General features: G+C 46.4%; 1 protein-coding gene across 4 annotated transcripts in view; it reads left to right on the top strand.

The window, feature by feature from the left end:
• Positions 1-832: 832 nt before the first annotated feature.
• Cldn10 (claudin 10) overlaps positions 833-17519 on the top strand; it is a 77144-nt gene continuing 60457 nt past the window's right edge. For 3 of the 4 annotated variants that reach the window (XM_005355667.1, XM_005355668.1, XM_005355672.1), the window contains exon 1: positions 833-1046. In XM_005355667.1, coding sequence (XP_005355724.1) covers positions 833-1046 — 214 coding nt within the window. The remainder of the gene's footprint in view (positions 1047-17519) is intronic. The other variant, XM_005355673.1, reaches the window with a different exon arrangement.

A 17519-nucleotide genomic window follows, 5' to 3' on the forward strand; every position in this document is an offset into this window, starting at 1 on the left:
GTGTTAGGAACCAGGACGAGGAGGGCTTATTCACGTGAGAACTGACGTGTGCGGGAATGTCACAGGAGGGTAATTCTGAATCATGACTATAAACACCGTGTCATCTTCTACTCTATACCCTGGGCTACACCCCAGGGAGCCTCGCTCAGGTGCTCAAGGGAAGATGAGCAGTGGTGACTGTGCTTGGCTAACTGTTACTGAGGTGGGAAATGTGAACAACATTCGTCTCAGAGAACGGCTGAATGGTGGCCCAAGCGTTTATTGAAATACTATACCCAGCGGTCAGATGAGTTATGGCTGGCTACGCTGATAACCACAGATAAGTCTCATATACACAGGACCGTGCTTAAAAAGGTTACGGTAGACTCTGTACAGCGTGTCTCCATTTATGTGAAGACTCACAAACGTGTACACTTAAAGAAATTGGTCAAATAAGGAGCCTTTAAACGTTACTGTATAATTTGTACTTTGACATATCTGATGCCTGCATGGTTCACTAGCCTCCAAGCTAACAGAAAATTAAGCATTAACTTCGGTGCTAACAAAAGATATCTGCTGTACCAAAACCTTTAAAATTCGTCTACAAAATTGTGGTATCTCAGTAGAGAATTAGGAAGGTTATTCTTGAGCATCTCTAAGGTGTCGCCAGTGAGTCAGCGAGACATCCTTTATCCTAAGTTCCTGCCCTTCCAGCTGCCCGAGCATGAAGTATTGTCGGCTATCTGTCTGGGCTGGCTGTAGCTTTTATGGACGGTCTGTCTGGCGACTGCATGCCTAGACCACCAAAGCCTTCTGTGTGGACTCTGACAGGCAGCAGACAAGGCTGATCGACATGTCCATGGCGCAGATCTTGGCTCTGGTGTGCGGTGTCGGAGGCTTTGGTGCTCTCGTGGCTGCCACTACATCCAATGAGTGGAAGGTGACCACCCGTGCATCCTCTGTAATAACCGCCACTTGGGTTTACCAGGGTCTGTGGATGAACTGCGCGGGGAACGCCCTGGGCTCCTTCCACTGCCGGCCACACTTTACTATCTTCAAAGTAGAAGGTAAACCTGGGAGCTGTGTTTGGGGCTGGAACAGGGTGCTGTCTTCCCCTTCCTGAGCTGCGTCAGCACACTGTTGACAGCTGCCCACTTGGTCTGGATGTGTGAGTGTGGCATTTTGCCTAGGATGGATGGGAGCTCTCTTAGCTAAAGGAATTAAATGACTGATTTGGACAAAGGGAAATTAAGAATTACCTTCTGGATCGTGTAGACCTGGCTGACGCCAGGAAGAGACTCCAACGAAATAGGTGGGAACAAAGTGCGTTGGTTTAAGACCTGGTGTTAATGTCTGAGGAGTCAGAGAGAAATCTTTGCAGTTCTGTCTTTCATTGAGTCCCCTGCCTGAAGGATAACACTGAATGAAAGAAATCATTCAAAAGTCAGAGTGGTTCTCATGTTCTCTTTTCTAGAACCATGTTCCGTGATGAAATAACGGTGCCATAAATGGAAGGAAATGCCACGCATGTCCCTTTTGGTTCTTTCTGTTTGGTTTTCATATGTGTGTCATCTTCCTCTTCCGAACTCTGCATCTTAAAGAGGACAGTTTTGTTTGGTTGGTTCTTTGGTTTTAAAAGTATTTCACACTTTAGAAGCCTCCAGAGAAATGGCTGTCATTTGCTTTATAACTTGTTAATACTCTCCATCTGCCTTCCCTTGCTGAAAACTTCTGCAAATATGCCCGTGGTGCACACCCATTGGGTTAGAAACTCTGCCTGAGTTTTGTTAAGATTCAGACTTTACACAGTTAGGTGACAAAACTATACCTTGGCCTCAGGGGAGAGAAGGAAGGAAGGAAGGAAGGAAGGAAGGAAGGAAGGAAGGAAGGAAGGAAGGAAGGAAGGAAGGAAGGAAGGAAAAATGGAAGGAGGGAAGAAAGGAAAATTTACCTAGAAGTTCTTAAAGCATATTATTTTAAGGGGCTTCATGTCAGGTCTGTGTATCATTAGTCCCTAGTGGGTGCCAAGAGGTAAAACAGACTACTTCAATAAAGTCAGGATATAATTCATAACAAGCCATGGGTAAGCTCAGTTAGCCCATATGCTAAACTACGCAAAAACTATGCCTTTTTATATAAGGGATGTATGCATTCCCAGATTTTACTGTCTCCAGGGAATCCTGGCACAGTCTCCTCGGATACTGAAGAATGACTGTTTCTGAGGATAACATTGCTGTGAGGGGAATTAAAGCCAAACTGGGGTCTCTTGGACAGGCAGGTTATGTGTGTGTAGATTTGCCCTGGGCTCTGGTATGCAGTGAATTCTGTTGTATTTGCAATGAGTGGGTGGGTGTAGCAGTGGACGAGACCGGAGGAAGTTCAGGGTGAAGGTCATGGCCCTGGGTGAAGGCTGCAGAGCGCCGAATGAGTGAGCTGCCCAAGTAACAGGGCTGGGCTCGAACTCAGCTAACCAACCTGGAGTTGGCCTTATTCATGAGCTGTGAGACTCAGACCTGAGCAACAACGACTCATCTATACTGTATCTCTTCCATAAATTGGGAGAACGGAGCTCCAATGGCTCCTCAAGGCATCTCTCACCCCAAAGTCAATTCACAAACTTAATCGCTGACATCCTCCATCCTCCGGTTCTTACACTCTCGTTGCCTCCTCTTCCACGCGGCTCCCTGAGCTCTGAGGGAAGGGATTTGATGAAAACATCCCATTCAGGATGGGTGTTCTAAGGACTCTCTCTCCAGGTAGTGTCTGGCTGTGGGGCTCTGCATCTGTTCTGTCTGCTGCCAGAAGAAGCTTCTCTGAGGATGACTGGATAAGGTACTGATCTACGAGTATGGCAGAATATCATTAGGACTCATTTTATTGATACTTTTTTTTTCTTTAAAGATCAGTAGTGTTTGGCTTTACCCTGGGTCTCTTGGCTATCTAGTCTCCAGTTCTGGGTCACCTAAGCAGTGTCAAGTATGGGTTCTGTCTTGCAAAGTGGGCCCTAAGCCAAATCAGATACCAGTGATTATGCCCACAAGTTCTGGGCCACCATCACCCAGCATATCTTACACACAGGACAGACCATAGCTCAAAGGTTTTGTGACTGTGTTGGTGTTTATGTTTTGGTAGACTTCAGAGTACCTTCTCACACCAAACAGACTAGAGTGTAGGGATGAAGTCTCCATGAAGGGACTGGTTGACTTCTCCATGGTCAATGGCTTGTGTAGGTACTGTCCTTAGCAATGGGACCCCACTGTCAGTTTGCAGAGAGCAATATATTGACTTAGCAACAGCCTGGGTTGTTTGGGGATTTCCATGGAGTCAGTCCCCTTGGCCAAGGATTCAATTGGACGCAACCCAGTCATGCTACTAGAAGTCTCATTTTATGGCAAGAGATGACCAATTGGGACTGAGTAAGATTTCCAACATTTCATCTATGTAGCATGAATCTCTGTTCATGTCACCAGGCCTTGGCAAAGAGCTGGATTCCCAGGTAAATGTGTAAGGAACAGAAGAACATGTAGTTTTCATGTGTGTTTATGATAAGATTTACAAAGAACCATGGTTTATCCAAGTGTGGGCCATGGACAGACAACACCTGTGGCCCCTGAGAACTTTCTAGGAAAACACAATCTTAGGTTTCCACCCAAAGGATTTCCAGAGACTTCTTATACATTAGAAGTTTTAGAAAACCCCATTTGGAAGCTTGGATCTAGAATTCTGAAAGCCTTCACAATTAGTGAATGTCTTAGTCTCCCTGAACATTGGTGTGTGTGTGTGTGTGTGTGTGTGTGTGTGTGTGTGCACTCAAGCGAGTTTATGTATTCTTGAGAGTGCAAGCACACACATATGGCATGCATGTGGTGGTCAACCCTCACCTCCTGCCTTGAGAGAAGCACTCTTTGTGTTTTGTTTCCTGCCGCACATACCAAGTAGGTTGATTCCTGAGCTTCTGCGGGAGGCTTCTGCTATTGTCTCCCAACTCCCTTGGGAGTGTTGGGGGACACAACTCCCCAGGGAGTGTTGGGATGACAGACACAAACACAATGCTTCTGTTGTCTATGTAGAGCCTGGGGATTCAGTTCGCATCTTCACACTTACACAACAAACACTTTTCGTCACTGAGCCGTCTTCCCAGGCGTCAGTATTCTTGTTATGTGGTGATTACTGGACACAATAAAGGCCAAATACATGGTTACTCCGCCTGACACAAAGAAGGGTCTGTATAAGTAGTGACAGTTACTGTGAACACCTCTTTAACTCTTTGAAACCCCACATCTCAACTGCAAGGAGGTGTTTCCAGTCAAGGCTTCTGTAGCTGCTGTTTGGGCCTCAAAGCCACATGGAAGCAGGCCTCTGGTTCCTGCCGCATCTCTTGTAGGGGAAGACAGAGGCAAGGATTCCTACCAAATGACATAGTCACATATATATCTTGAAATGTCCTGGGACTGTTTAAATCAACCATGGTGAGACACACGATGCACTAATGTCAGTAATGTGTAGGGGAAAGGCCTTTCTTCCTCACAGACCTTAGGAACACAGGAACAGGCACACCTGCAAGGCCCTCTGGGGAAGAAAGAATGAGATGAACTAACAGGCAGGAGAGGGGAACAGAGCATGGACCTGTGTCTCCTCAGAGAAAAACTGTGCTGGACAGAGCCACTGACTTGGCCATGTTCTGTACTGACTAGTTTAAATGACTTTTAGCAAGCTCTCAGGCCAGGGCTGTCTAGTTCCTGGCAATTAGGAGCTTGGGGTGTGAGAGTTGGTTAAGGAGCAGCTGGGGAACGGTTTTGGACTGATTGGTCTGAAAGGCAGGCCTGCAGAGTTAGCTAGCAGTGTCTGAGAGTCAGCCAGCTCTGGGGAAGGGGTGTGCTAGTCAGCAGGTCATGGGTAACTACACTACAGAGATCAGAGACTGAGAAACACAGACAATACTGCGTCAACCCCGGACCCTGGGTCTCTGCCCTGGTGTCAGCTGGGCGGACCTTGGCTGCCGCATCCCAACTTGAGGCATAACACGCATCTGACTTGCCGCAGCTTTTTGCTGACAGATTCTTTTGTGTCAGAACAGCTCACGTTTAACTTTCCTGGGGTTGCTCACTGCCTGTGCGTTGCTCAGCCACCTCTACCGAGTGTCCCTCTGCACAATTCTGTCACCTAACCCACCGGAGACCAAGTCTCCTCATAAGAGGAAGACACTCAAAAGATAGCTTTGAAAAATATTTGGTGTCTATGTGCCTGTGTGTGTGTCCATGCGCACACGTGTTAAGAGCACATTTGCATGCAGATGTGAATGCATGCAGATGTAAGTGAGGGCCAGAGGTCAGCAGCAAGTGCCACTGGGAATCCAGCTCTGGTCCTCACTCCACACAGCAAGCACACTACTGCCTGAGTACCTCCCCCACTTCCTCAGGGGACGTTGTCAGAGAAGGCATTCATTCATTCATTCATTCATTCATTCCCAAACTTCCCTCACCTCTGCGTAATGAGATAATGCAATGCTCACCACAGAAAACTGTATCGCTCCTAATTGAGTTTGGGGTAATTAGCCAGCTGGTCTACAATTAAGTCTTTGTGAGATTCTTGTATTATAGGCAAATTTGATTATCAAAGGCTGACAATTGGCAAGTGGCTATGTTGCCATGTTCCGGACACAGGAGGATCTTGCGGGATTTAATTTGTTGATTCATTAATGTGTCCTGTCATCAAAGCCATCACTAGATTCCTGTCATAGACTACTCTGTGTTTTACTGGAGGGCAGGACATGGGCCTTTCTGAGACTCTGTAGCTTAGACCAAGGCAGATAGTCAGCAAATATCTCTGCCTAGAATCGCTGCAGCTACCAGGGTAACTACAAGGGCAAAGAGCACAGAATTCCTGGAAGAATTGATGCTGGCATCATCTGGAAAGATGGCAGATGCCTGGGAGGGCAAGAGAGGAGGCATCTCAGACTAAAGTGCCGACCCAGCCCCACAATTTATTAACTGCCCAACTCGGAACAGAAGGCTGAAAGCTCGGGCTGCCTGGCCTGTAGCTGTGTTCACGGCTTCAGCGGTGACACACAGAGCAGTGTCCGGCACCTCCATGCAAAGGCAGGAGAGTCACATGTCCCAGGGAATGGCCAGAACACATCAGGAAGACCGAAGTCTGGCTGTAGACAGAAATACAGAGGACACTGCCAGGGACATTTAAAATCTAAAGGATTAGACTTCACTTGGTGTTAGACGCTACAAAAGTACTGTAAGCTTTGAAATCCTGATGGGATTTGGCTGTGGGAAGATTGTTGGGGTTTTCGATTCGAACATGAACAGAAACGGCAGTGGGAATCGAGGCAGACTTGTGGAGGAAGAGCTGATGTGTTAGCGGCTTGTGGGAAATGAAGGGGTGAGTAAGAGCAGGGAGCCTGGTGGCTGGAGAGAGAGAAAACTGGGCACACAGCTCATCCCCAGCCTAAGCTCTAGTCCCTTGGCCTTGTACAACACTTGTCAGCATACAGCATGATTCAAGTTCTCCAATTCCTTCTTTTTAAAATACTTTATTCTTTGACAACGTGTGCATGTGCACACAATGCATCTTGACTGTATTATTATATATTATATGTCTATTATATATATTATATTATTATATGTATTATTATATATTATATGTCTATTATATATATTATAATATATTATATTATTATATGTATTATTATATATTATATGTCTATTATATATATTATAATATATTATATTATTATATGTATTATTATATATTAACTCCCCCACCAACCTCTCTACCGCAGCCACTCCTCTTAGTTCCTTTTCCATTGCTCTCACAAGACATCGTGACCAAGGCTGCTTGACGAAGGAAGAGTTTATGGGGGTCAAAGAGTCCACGTTGGCAGAACACAGGCACGGCCATGGGAACAGGAAGCTGAGGGCACACAAGAGAGAGAAAACTAGAAATAGCATGAGTGGCAAAGCCTTCAGTGACAGACCTACAACCAGGCCACACCCCCTCAGCCTCCCCAAACAGCACCCCTAAATGGGACCAAGCATCCAAACACCCAGGACAATAGGGACATCTCATCCAAACCTCCCCCCTGGACTCCTTTGTAATGTCTTCTGCTTTGAATCCTGTTTTGTGTGAACGACTTACTGAGTATAATTAGGGCTGCTTGTGTAGTTTTCTTACTAGGGCATAGCTATACCAAAGAAAAGGACTCCCCTAGCCAGCATCAAGTGTGTCTGGCCCCGCCCCCGTCAGCGGTGGAATGTCGGCTGGCCCTATCTTCTGTAGGTCTTGTACGGGTACCTACCCTCCATACAGTAGTGTTCCACAGAGCTCTTCCCCACGCCCCAGCTCTTACACAACTTCTGCCCCCTCCCCTCATCTTCCACAGTGCTCCTGCAGTCTTGAAGGACTTGATAGAGATGTCCTGTTTAGGGCGGCTCTTACCGGCCAGCTATTCTAAAGGCTTCGGCAAATCATGAGTCTCTACATTCACCTCACCCATTGCAAAAAGACCTCCCTAACTGGATGCTTAGTTTTGAAAAGTCAGCTGCTTGGAATGAGAGAGAAAAGTTTGAACGGATTTAGTTTTTTATGTAAAAAAAAAAAAAGCTGTACATTGAGAAGTTTAATACAAACTGGGAGGGAAGTGGAGTAGCAACAGAAACGAACACAACCTCAGGCTGCTGTTAGGAGCTGGGGAATCAGCAAAATGAGGAGCGAGACAAAACAGCACAACGTAGCCCCCCATATTCTATACTGAGCTATGTGCTGCTTTAACAGACATGAACACAAACCATATTCACTTATCCGGAGGATGTAACTAGGAAGAAGAGCTAGGCCTTGGGATAACCTCACGGGGACATTTGTGTTTCATATGTAGGAAAACACGTGAAAAAAAATGTAAGGGGTGAAAAGGAGAAACATGGGGGGTGGGGGTCGATGTTACAACGAAGTTACTTAGGATTTCCTGGAGAATTAGTTTCTACCAGGGTGCCCCACAGTGGACTGGGTTACTGCGCAAAGAAATGGCGACAGGTGCCCAGTAAAGAACCACATATTATAATATATATATGATGTGCTAATGTTACTCTGTTTAATGCCAGATGTTTGTTTGTTTGGTTGGTTTTCTTTTTTTTTTTTTTCTGTTTTTCGAGACAGGGTTTCTCTGTGGTTAATGCCAGATGTTAACGTATGTCGGATCAATGTAAGAAATAACAGTTCTCAGGGTGTAAGTTGGCATTTTGAGGATCCTTAGAAACCCACAGCATGTGCCACGTTTGCCGGGGGACAGAATGAGTGTTCCCAAATCCAGGTGCAGAGCTAAGCCATGGGATGGGGTGGGGGGTACAGACAGCTGAGCCCTGCTTTTGGATGAATGGCCATTGGTTGACATTTATTTGTACATATCAGACATAAACCACGAATAAAACCAGTCCGGCTAGCCTGTAAGCAGAATGGTTTTTCTCCTGAACATGAACCGCAGTTTGGGTGAAGCAGATGGGGTGCTGGGGTCTATTTTCTTATCTTACTCCTGTCAGCTGCTCCCCTTTGCATGCCCAGCAACCCCATGCAGCTCCTGTCTTGAGATTTTTGCCCCCACAGAACTGAGTCAGCGCTGAGGTTAAGAACCTGGAGATCAGCTGATGCCCATTTTCCCGTCTGAACCCGGCGTCAGACCTCTACGCTGTCTGTTTGGGTTCCAGGCAGGAGATCGATCACATGACTGTCAAATTCCCTGATACCAGCTGGCCCGGTGGCCACCTCCTGACCCACTGCCTGCCCTGAACTCTCTGATTAACCAACCGGCCTGGTTGCCACATTTCTTCAGCCTGCTCGGTTCTCTCCCACACTACAATGGACTTTTTCTCGATGGTGCTGTGGAAGAGTGATGGGAGGGTGGGTGTAAGCAGTGGGGGCGGGGCATGCCTGCGCATACGCACTAGTCACATAAGGGATCCATTCGTTTCATTTTAAAGGTACTCAGGAGCCTGTAGTGCCTCCGAGTACCCAGCTTAATCCTGGGTGCCAGGGGCAACAGCACTAGCAAGGTGCCCGCTGAAGTGATCTTCCCAGGTATGGGGCAATGCCGACACTGCCCTGCGTAGGTGGCTCAGGAGTTCTTAGAGGCGGTGTAGCAGCCTGTCCTTTATTGCTCTTATTGCTCTAAAGGCACCTCTGCTGCCTGTGCCTTCAGAGGCGCCTACAAGGAGAGGTGGCTCTCTCTGCTGCCCTAGATTTGCATGAAATGTTAGGGGACAAGAACATTCTATTTTCCTACTCCTTCTGAGAAGGTTCTATGGCACGGCCAGGAGTAACTTCCAAAGCCAGAGCTTCCTAGTTAAACTCCAGGCTTCCTTCTGCTGCTGCGGAGAGCAGCCACATGCATGGTGCAGCCCTGCACAGATCCTCTCCCTGGTCCTCATACGGGCTTTTTGTGACGGTTTCTGGGGCTGGAGAGAAGGCTCAGTGGTTAAGAGCACTGCCGTTCTTCCAGAGGACCTGGCTTCAATTCCCAGCACCCACCTGGCAGCTCACAAGTGTCTGTAACTCCAGTTCCAGGGGACCCAACACCCATGGCAAAACACCAACGCACATAAATTAAAGTTAATTAAAAAAATATGTTGGATGCTACAATTATGTTTGTTTCATGGGCGCAGTACCTTGAGTTTAGAGAAGAGACACAATCTCATGACAAAGGTGCAGTGGATTGTGGTCATGACTGAGCTCCAGCCCCCCATCCTTCCATCATGGGCCCATCAGGGCTCCCTAGCAGTGACTTACTCTCAACAAGAGAGATCAGGACATCCTGCTCAGCCCTTCTCCATCGCTCTCTATCTCTCAGTCTTCACCCCCAATGCCACCTCCCATGCCCGGCCTTTTAATATCTTCCTCCGGGACCCCACCCCCATATTGCTTGGTACCAGCTCTGTGATTTTACTAATTTGGCTTCTATTAGGGCTACTTGCATACTTTCTGTCTCTTGGCACTGGATCGTAGCTCCACAAGGACAGGGATTTAACAATTTCTGCCTGGCCCCTGCCTGGACCATTCTGTACAAAATCTATGTTCTTTGTTTTTGAGGCAGGGACAAACTCTAGAGACCTGGACTGTCTCCTCCTCACTGTGTAGCCTGGAATGCCCTCACATTTGCAGCAATCCTCCTGCCTCGGCGCACAAATGCTAGAATTACACTCACGTGCACCCCAGGCAGATCAAACCCATGCTCTATATGTGTCCAATTAATGAGTATTCATTCGTGAAGCTGAGCAGATGAAGGTAGGACCTGGATCATGGGGCAGCGAGATTTCTTTTTCAACAAATGCTGTCTGTTTTATTGGATTTTGTATTGCTGTAACAGAAGACAGGACAGTTGTAACATGTATACCACGACACAAAGAAAGGAAATTCACTCACCTCACACTTTGGGAGGCTAAAACCCAAGATAAAATAGATTTTTTTTTCTTCTTCTATGTGTTACCTATTCTGTCCTTAAACTTGCAGGAGTCCCCATGCTCAGACCCTGGGGCACAGAGATTACGGTGGTGAGCCGGTACACTCAGCTAGGCGGCCTGTACATTCAGCCTCCCGTGAGGGCTACCTGGTAATCTGTGGAAAGCCAGAAATGGAAGCTGTAGTAGCCTGACTTGACTCTTTTTTTTTTTTTTATAACAAGCAGCTTCCTCCTTTGAGGCCCCGTCCACTATGCCAGACCAACTTTAACACAGATGGACCCTCCAATGACCTAACGACCTTTCATATGTACACCCTTAAAGGTGCCAGCACCACCCCATGAAGACCAAAGCATCTTTGGGGACACTCTCAAACCTTATCCAAACCATAGTTCTTACAGGAGAATTATGGAATCTCTCTAGATAGATACAGTTCCACATCCAAACTTCCGGTGCAAAAGCATGGCACGGCAGACAGGAAGTACTCAGGTCCACTTAGCGGAAGAGGAAGTGTCCTGCGACACATGCATCAGTGGGACTTTTGTTTCTGGGCTCAGATCCCATTTCTGTGATCACCTATTGTAGAACACGTCTGGGATTTGCAGCAATCTCTGAAGTGTACCCTATAATATCTGTGACACCCCATTGACCCCATGGTTTCCTTTTAGGCCTTCATTTTATAGAACTTTTCATTCAGATGTTAATAGTCTGAAAATATCAGACCCATCCACACTGTTCCTTCGGAGCAGTAGAAAACAACCCACTGAAAAAAATCTGTCCATGACTCTAAAGCAGCAGACGGTGGCTGGCCAGACTAACTCTGATTACCTCGGCGGAATGAGTCTGAGCCCTTCCTCTCTCCAGAGGGACTCTGGACTAAGTCCGTCTCCTGGGAATTAATGACTCTCAGATATGGATGTGGTGGATGACCTTGTCCATAAATCATGCATCCATGCGTAACCGCCATCAGCAGAAACTGGGCTCCCTGGCTCCCCATCTGCAGGACTTCAGAGTGGCCAGGTCACGTGGTCGTTTTTATGAGGGCTCCAGTTTCTGAAAGCTAAGAGCGGCTGCAAAGTGCAAGGTAAACACATGGCGCCATTCACTTCCCGCAGACCGAATTACCAGCTGTGGGCCTCCCGGGACAGATAGAACCAGCGAGGTGATCTCTGTCACAGCACGTGGCTGAGCATGACTGGCCGGGAAATGGGGTGCTTTCTTGTCTTGCTTTCCAACTCCAGTGGGTGAGATGGGAAGGGGAAATAATCTTCCAACAATAAACTGCTTCCTCTCTGGGATTGCTTCCTGCCAGGATTTCCTTAGCTACTCTCTTCCTTCCGTAATTACACAGACTCACCAATTACACTTGCCTTCAGCTCTGAAGACCTGTAAATAGCCTTCATTATTAGCTTCAGTTCCTAGATCCTCCCCACCTGCTTACAAACGTTGATCCCTAATCTGCAAGGCCTTTTTGACCTTTTAACCTCTCTGCCGTGGGTGTCACTTCTCCTTTCCCCATGTGCAAAAGTGTGCCCTTGACCGAAGTAGTCTCCCGAGGCAATGCCACCAGTTTTCCATTTGTGTCAAAGTTCTGGTGGGGTCTAGGGTGACACTGTAGGCTTTCCCAGGTGTCCTGCCATCCCTGTGCTTCCCTGGCGATTCCTCTTCATTAACTCCCCGCTGCTCCCCATCTCCCTGGAGGAAGACAGGCTTTCTTCTCACCTGGGCTATAGTTTGGCCCTCCAAACCCACTGGCCACTCCTCTAAACACGTGTGATAAACACTTTACCGTATGCACATACTGCATCTGCGCAGCCCCTGACATCCCTCTCCCGGTGCTGGTGATTCACCACACGGTCCCCTCAAAGTCTTATTCTACCCTGCTGGCCTCTGATGGCCTCTCTGTCCCTTGCACCTCTCCCCCGCCCCTGCCACTTTCTCTCAAGTCTCCTGCCTTAGCTGGGGAGAGCTGGGGCAAGCTGGTCTCCCTCGCACATCACAGCTCTGATAGACAGACCCCCCCGTCTAGGAGGACAGAATCCGACTTCTAATTACGTTTCTTTTGCCCCAGAGAATTTCACACACTTCATATACAGCAATGTGGAAGGAAGGGGCTGAGCGAGCGCGAACTCGCTTCCTCTTCCGTGTGCCCTTCCCGGAGCCCTGCACTTTGCCAGTGGACCCACACTCACAAACACAGTCTGCTGTGCAGAGACTCCATTTCTTGTCTCGCGTGTTGGCTTCTAATAGCTTAGGACTCAGTCTTGTTCGTGTTATTCAATTCCCTCTACTAAGGAGTCTAACTAAAGCAGCCTGACCTTTTTACAATGGACAGTTACCTTTGGCCGAGAAAAAACTTACCTCATTCTTCCTTTCTACCATTCTTGCCTATTCAGAAATCTGGTGGTTTTACTATCTGTATTTGAGATGATTCTGTTCCTTTCTTACTACCTTCCCTCAGAATCCCCTCTAAGGACTGGGAAGCTGAGCTCCTTGGCAATTCATGCCTTACTCTTTTCTCTTTAGATACTTAGTAAATAGGAGTATCTGGCAAACAAGAGATGTTCAATGAAAGATGCTGGCTGGGTGGATAGATGCAGGGCTGGGTGGGTGGGTGGATCAGGGGTTACAACCAACATGGATGAAGCAACCTAGTTCCCTTTCAATGATCCTGAGCAGAAGAGGCAGCGTGATAAAGATCACTCATCTGCTCAACTATGCAGAAGGCAGACATCGAGACCCTTCTGTGTGGTACTTAGTACTCTGGGCATGGGGCAGAAAACAGAAAATGGGTCAAAGTTCCTGCCTAGTAGAACTTGGCTCCAGTGAGACCAGTAACGGTGAGTAATGGCTGTCGGGACCAGCCTTGCACACTGCCGAGAGTAGTCAGCAGCCTGTCCACAGAGGCGTTCTTCAGCTTCCTTCATCCCTGTTAGGGACACTCCGTGATGGCACCCTGCCCACTGCCATACTTGCTTTCACTGAGTCTTTTTCATTTGTCTTTTTGTTTTGGTTTTTGAGACAGGGTTACTCCTTGTAGCCCTGGCTCTCCTGGAACTTACTCCTTCTGTCGATCAGGCAGGCCATTAACTCAGAGATCCACCTGCCTCTGCCTCCTGAGTGTTGGGATTAAAGACGTGGGCTAACCCTGGTCTGGCTAGTTTTACTGAGTCTCAAAAAACTAAACTTTGGCCACCAAAGAGCCAAAGCTGGGTTTGGATAGACTAGAAGGAAATAGACGTAATGCCTTTTTTTTGTTTGTTTTATTTTTATTTATTTATTTATTTTATTTATCTATGAATGCTTGGCTTGGTTTTTTTTCATCAACTACTGTTGGTAACTAATCTCTCTGAAACTACAAAAGTTCATAGAATGCACAAAGAGAAAGCACAGCTGATACATTGTTCAAGGAGAGCAGCACACCTGATACATTCATTGTTCAGGGAGAAGAGCACAGCTGATACATTGTTCACACAGAAGAGCACACCCTCTATATTTCAACCCCTTCTCAGTACTGCAGCGTGATTTCATTAGCATTTCCAAAAGAAAATTGTCATATCTGCCCTCTAGAACTATTTTAGCTGGGCAAGGCGGCTTATGGCTGCAACCCCAGCAATTGGGAGGCAGAGGCAGGCAGATCTCTGTAGGTTCAAGGCCAGTCCTGCTACAAAGCAAGTTTCAGGTCAGCCAGGACCACATAAAGAGAGACAGTGTCTCAAGGAAACGAATACGTAAGTTTAATTGCATATATTTAGTGTGTGTGCGTGTGTGTGTGCACATGCATGTGCTTGCCCACATGCCATGTGTTTGAGGTCAGAGGTCAAGTTGGGGGAACCAGTTCGTTCCTTACACCGTGAGTGCCTCGAACTCAGATCATCAGGCTTGGGGCCAGCACGTTTTCCTGCTGAATAACCTCAGCAACCCTAGTTCATGCCTTCTTAAAGTACAAAGAAACTGTTCTGGCTTTATTTCTTTCAGAAGTTTTTGGTGATATAAATTGAATTTAAAGTATCAAATTGGTATTTTATATAAAAGTAAATTAAATTCAAAATTCTCCCCAAACAGAAACACTTACTTCTGTTTGCCTCTATATTGCATAATCACCCAGTGGCGAGTAAAATAAGGGCTCTGTGCGCTCATTTGTTGGATGGATGAATTTATTTATTCATGAATATATATTTTATTCATGAGTGAACATATTTATCCACTCATTACCCTGCTCCCTCTTCTTGCATTTTATCTGCCATTTTCTTTATTCTTTGGACTTAGTAACACTTTTCATATCATTTTCAATAAAGGAGTTGAATAAATGCATATTGACTTGAATTGAAAAGAGAAATGGAAGCAGACAGAAAATCTCTAGCAAATTGGACCCAAAATCTCCTAGAGTGTTGCAAATTAATCCAGCCAGTGCTCTGGATGTTTTGGATGAGGGAGTTCCAGCCCAGACAGGTCACAGTGTCTTACTAACCTGGATTTGCTTGAAGGAAGATTCCTCTTTCCTCTAATCCAAAGCTTCCTGGGATTTTAATTTAATTACTAAACAACACGCGGTGCAAGCAAAGTTTGATTTCAAGATGACTTGGCAGGAAGTCTCTGGCGTGATCATAAAAACAGATACCACACGGCCCAATGGAAAGGCTGCATTGGACCAAACGGGGATGGGAAAAAACAAGGTGGGAGAGGCTTTTATTTACTGGGAGAACAGAAAGCAATGAAGCTGGGATCGTTGGGGGGTTACTTTTTTATTTAAAGTAAATTATGTGGGCATGGAGACATGGCTCAGTGGTTAAGAGCAAAGGCTGCTCTTGCCAAGGACCCAAGTTCTGTTCCCAATACCATACGGTGACTCACAAGTGTGTCTGTTAACTCCGATTCTAGGGAACCTCACGCCTTTTTCTTCTGGCCTTCGTAGGGACTGCACACATGTAGCACCCTTAAGTACATGTAGGCAAATGTTCACAAACATAAAAAAAACTAAATAATTAAAATGTAAAGGTTCTTCTTATTGTGTGTGGGTGATATGCGTGTAGATGCATGTGCCAGGACACATGTGTGGAGGTCAGAGGCCACATCTGTGTAGTGGTTCTCTCCCCTCAGTCTCAAGACACCTAGCTTGTGTGGTAAGCACCTTTACCCACGGAGCCATCTCACCTCCCCTTGAGAGTTAATGTTTAATTTTGCTCCCTTTAAATATAAAACTGCACTTGCTCTTGCCACTCCAAGTAGATTAACTCCCCTTGTTTCTTCACTCAACTCACTGTGGGGGTCCTGCTGCCTTGGGTTCTTTATTCCCACAAATCCCCAACTCCTTTCCTTCCTGCCCACTCCTGCCCACTCCTGCCCTGCTCCGTGTCCTCAGGAATGTCATGTACATGAGCATCCAAACTTCCGTCCAATAGATAACAAATGTCCTTTAAGCATCTTCTGTATGCAGGGAGATTGTTCTTGTTCCTGGGTGTAGATCAATGATGAGACTGTTACTCCTCCTGGATTATGGTTGTTTTTAAGATTCAGATTTAAAGTCAGGATAGAAGCAGAGGGGTCAGAAGAAACTGTAGCATGCCTGTATATATGCACATATAGACATGCTATATATGCCTACGATATGTGTATGTATTATGCATATATAAGATAAATGAAATCCCAACATCTAGGCACGGTCCTGTTAGGAGCCTTTGGAGGAAGCACAGAGCAGAGGTGTCTATAGTTCCTCTTTCTGTGCCGTCTGTCTGATTTTCTTCTCAGGATAATACTGGCCTAGAAACATGGACTGAAAAGCATTTCTTGCCTCTTATGATTTGGAAGAGGGACTGAAGTGTAGAAATGACCTTGAGTGTGGAAGGTACCAACTGTCACAGTGTGCAAATAAACATCAGGACAGCCCAATGGCCACTCAAACTGAGACAAAACAGGCCCGGTACGAGGTAAAATCAGACTCTTGTTTGACCAGACGTCAGTTTGCTTCTCTTTTTCCCTCATGAGTGTTTGTGGGTGACCTGTACTTCCTATTTCATCCCAGCAGGAGGTTCATGAGACCTGATTACCGTTTCTTTTGTCATTAAAAGTCATTGGTGGTTGAGATGTCCCAGCTTGGATCACTAAATTTTCTGTCAGTGTTCAGTCCTTTAGCAGTCACTAAAACCCATTTGTCTCAACCCATTATTTCGTTAGAAGCTGTAAAACAGTGCTTTGTAAAGCCCTGTGAGCATGACAGCCTGTCTGTCATCCCAGGGCCCGCAGGCAGAGGCAGGACATCACCCAGGCCACGCTGGCCAGCTACACTAGCCAGAATCAGTGAACTCTACATTCAGCAAGACATCCTGACTTAGTAAACAGAGAGCAATCAAGAGAAGAGCAATCAAGGACAGCATCCAATGCCAAGCCAGGCTCCTCATGCACATGTGTACAAATACATGTGTGCACACTCCCATCCACACGTGTGTTCCAACATTCACACAGTACATACCATATACATATATACACATTTTTAAAAGTGTGTGTGCATGTGTATGCATGTGTGTGCACACATGTGAGCTCACGTGGGGGGTTAATTGTTGGGGATAAATGTAGGAACTCAGAGACTTTGTTTAGGGGTGTTTTATTCCTGTTTTCTTTTATTCTTGAGACAAAGACTCTCTGTATCCTCTAAGTCTGAAACTCATAGGATAGCCTAACCTGGACTGAAACCCATAATCCCCCTGCCTCAGCTTCTGGAGTGCTATTATCACGAGCATGTGCTGTTGTAATAGAATGGTTTAGTATTTTCAATACATTTCAGTTCTCTCTGCAGGGACAATTTGTTTGTGTTCCTGTCTTTGGTAAATGGGTGTCCTGGTGAGCTTCAGGTGTTGGCTTCCACAACCTAGAGTTGCCCGTGAAGAGGGTCCCAGCCGAGGAGTTCTCTACAGTTGGGCATGTCTTTGGAAGTTGTTTTCATTGTTAATTGATTCAACCTACTATGGGATGTACCCTTTCATGGACTGGGCCCTGAACTGTTTAAAAGTGAAGAAAGGAGGCTGAGGATAGGCAACCTACCGTGTGTGTGTGTGTGTGTGTGTGTGTGTGTGTGTGTATGTATGTGTGTGT

The sequence above is a fragment of the Microtus ochrogaster genome, chromosome 17 (genome assembly GCF_000317375.1).
Source record: "Microtus ochrogaster isolate Prairie Vole_2 chromosome 17, MicOch1.0, whole genome shotgun sequence".
NCBI lineage: Eukaryota > Metazoa > Chordata > Mammalia > Rodentia > Cricetidae > Microtus > Microtus ochrogaster.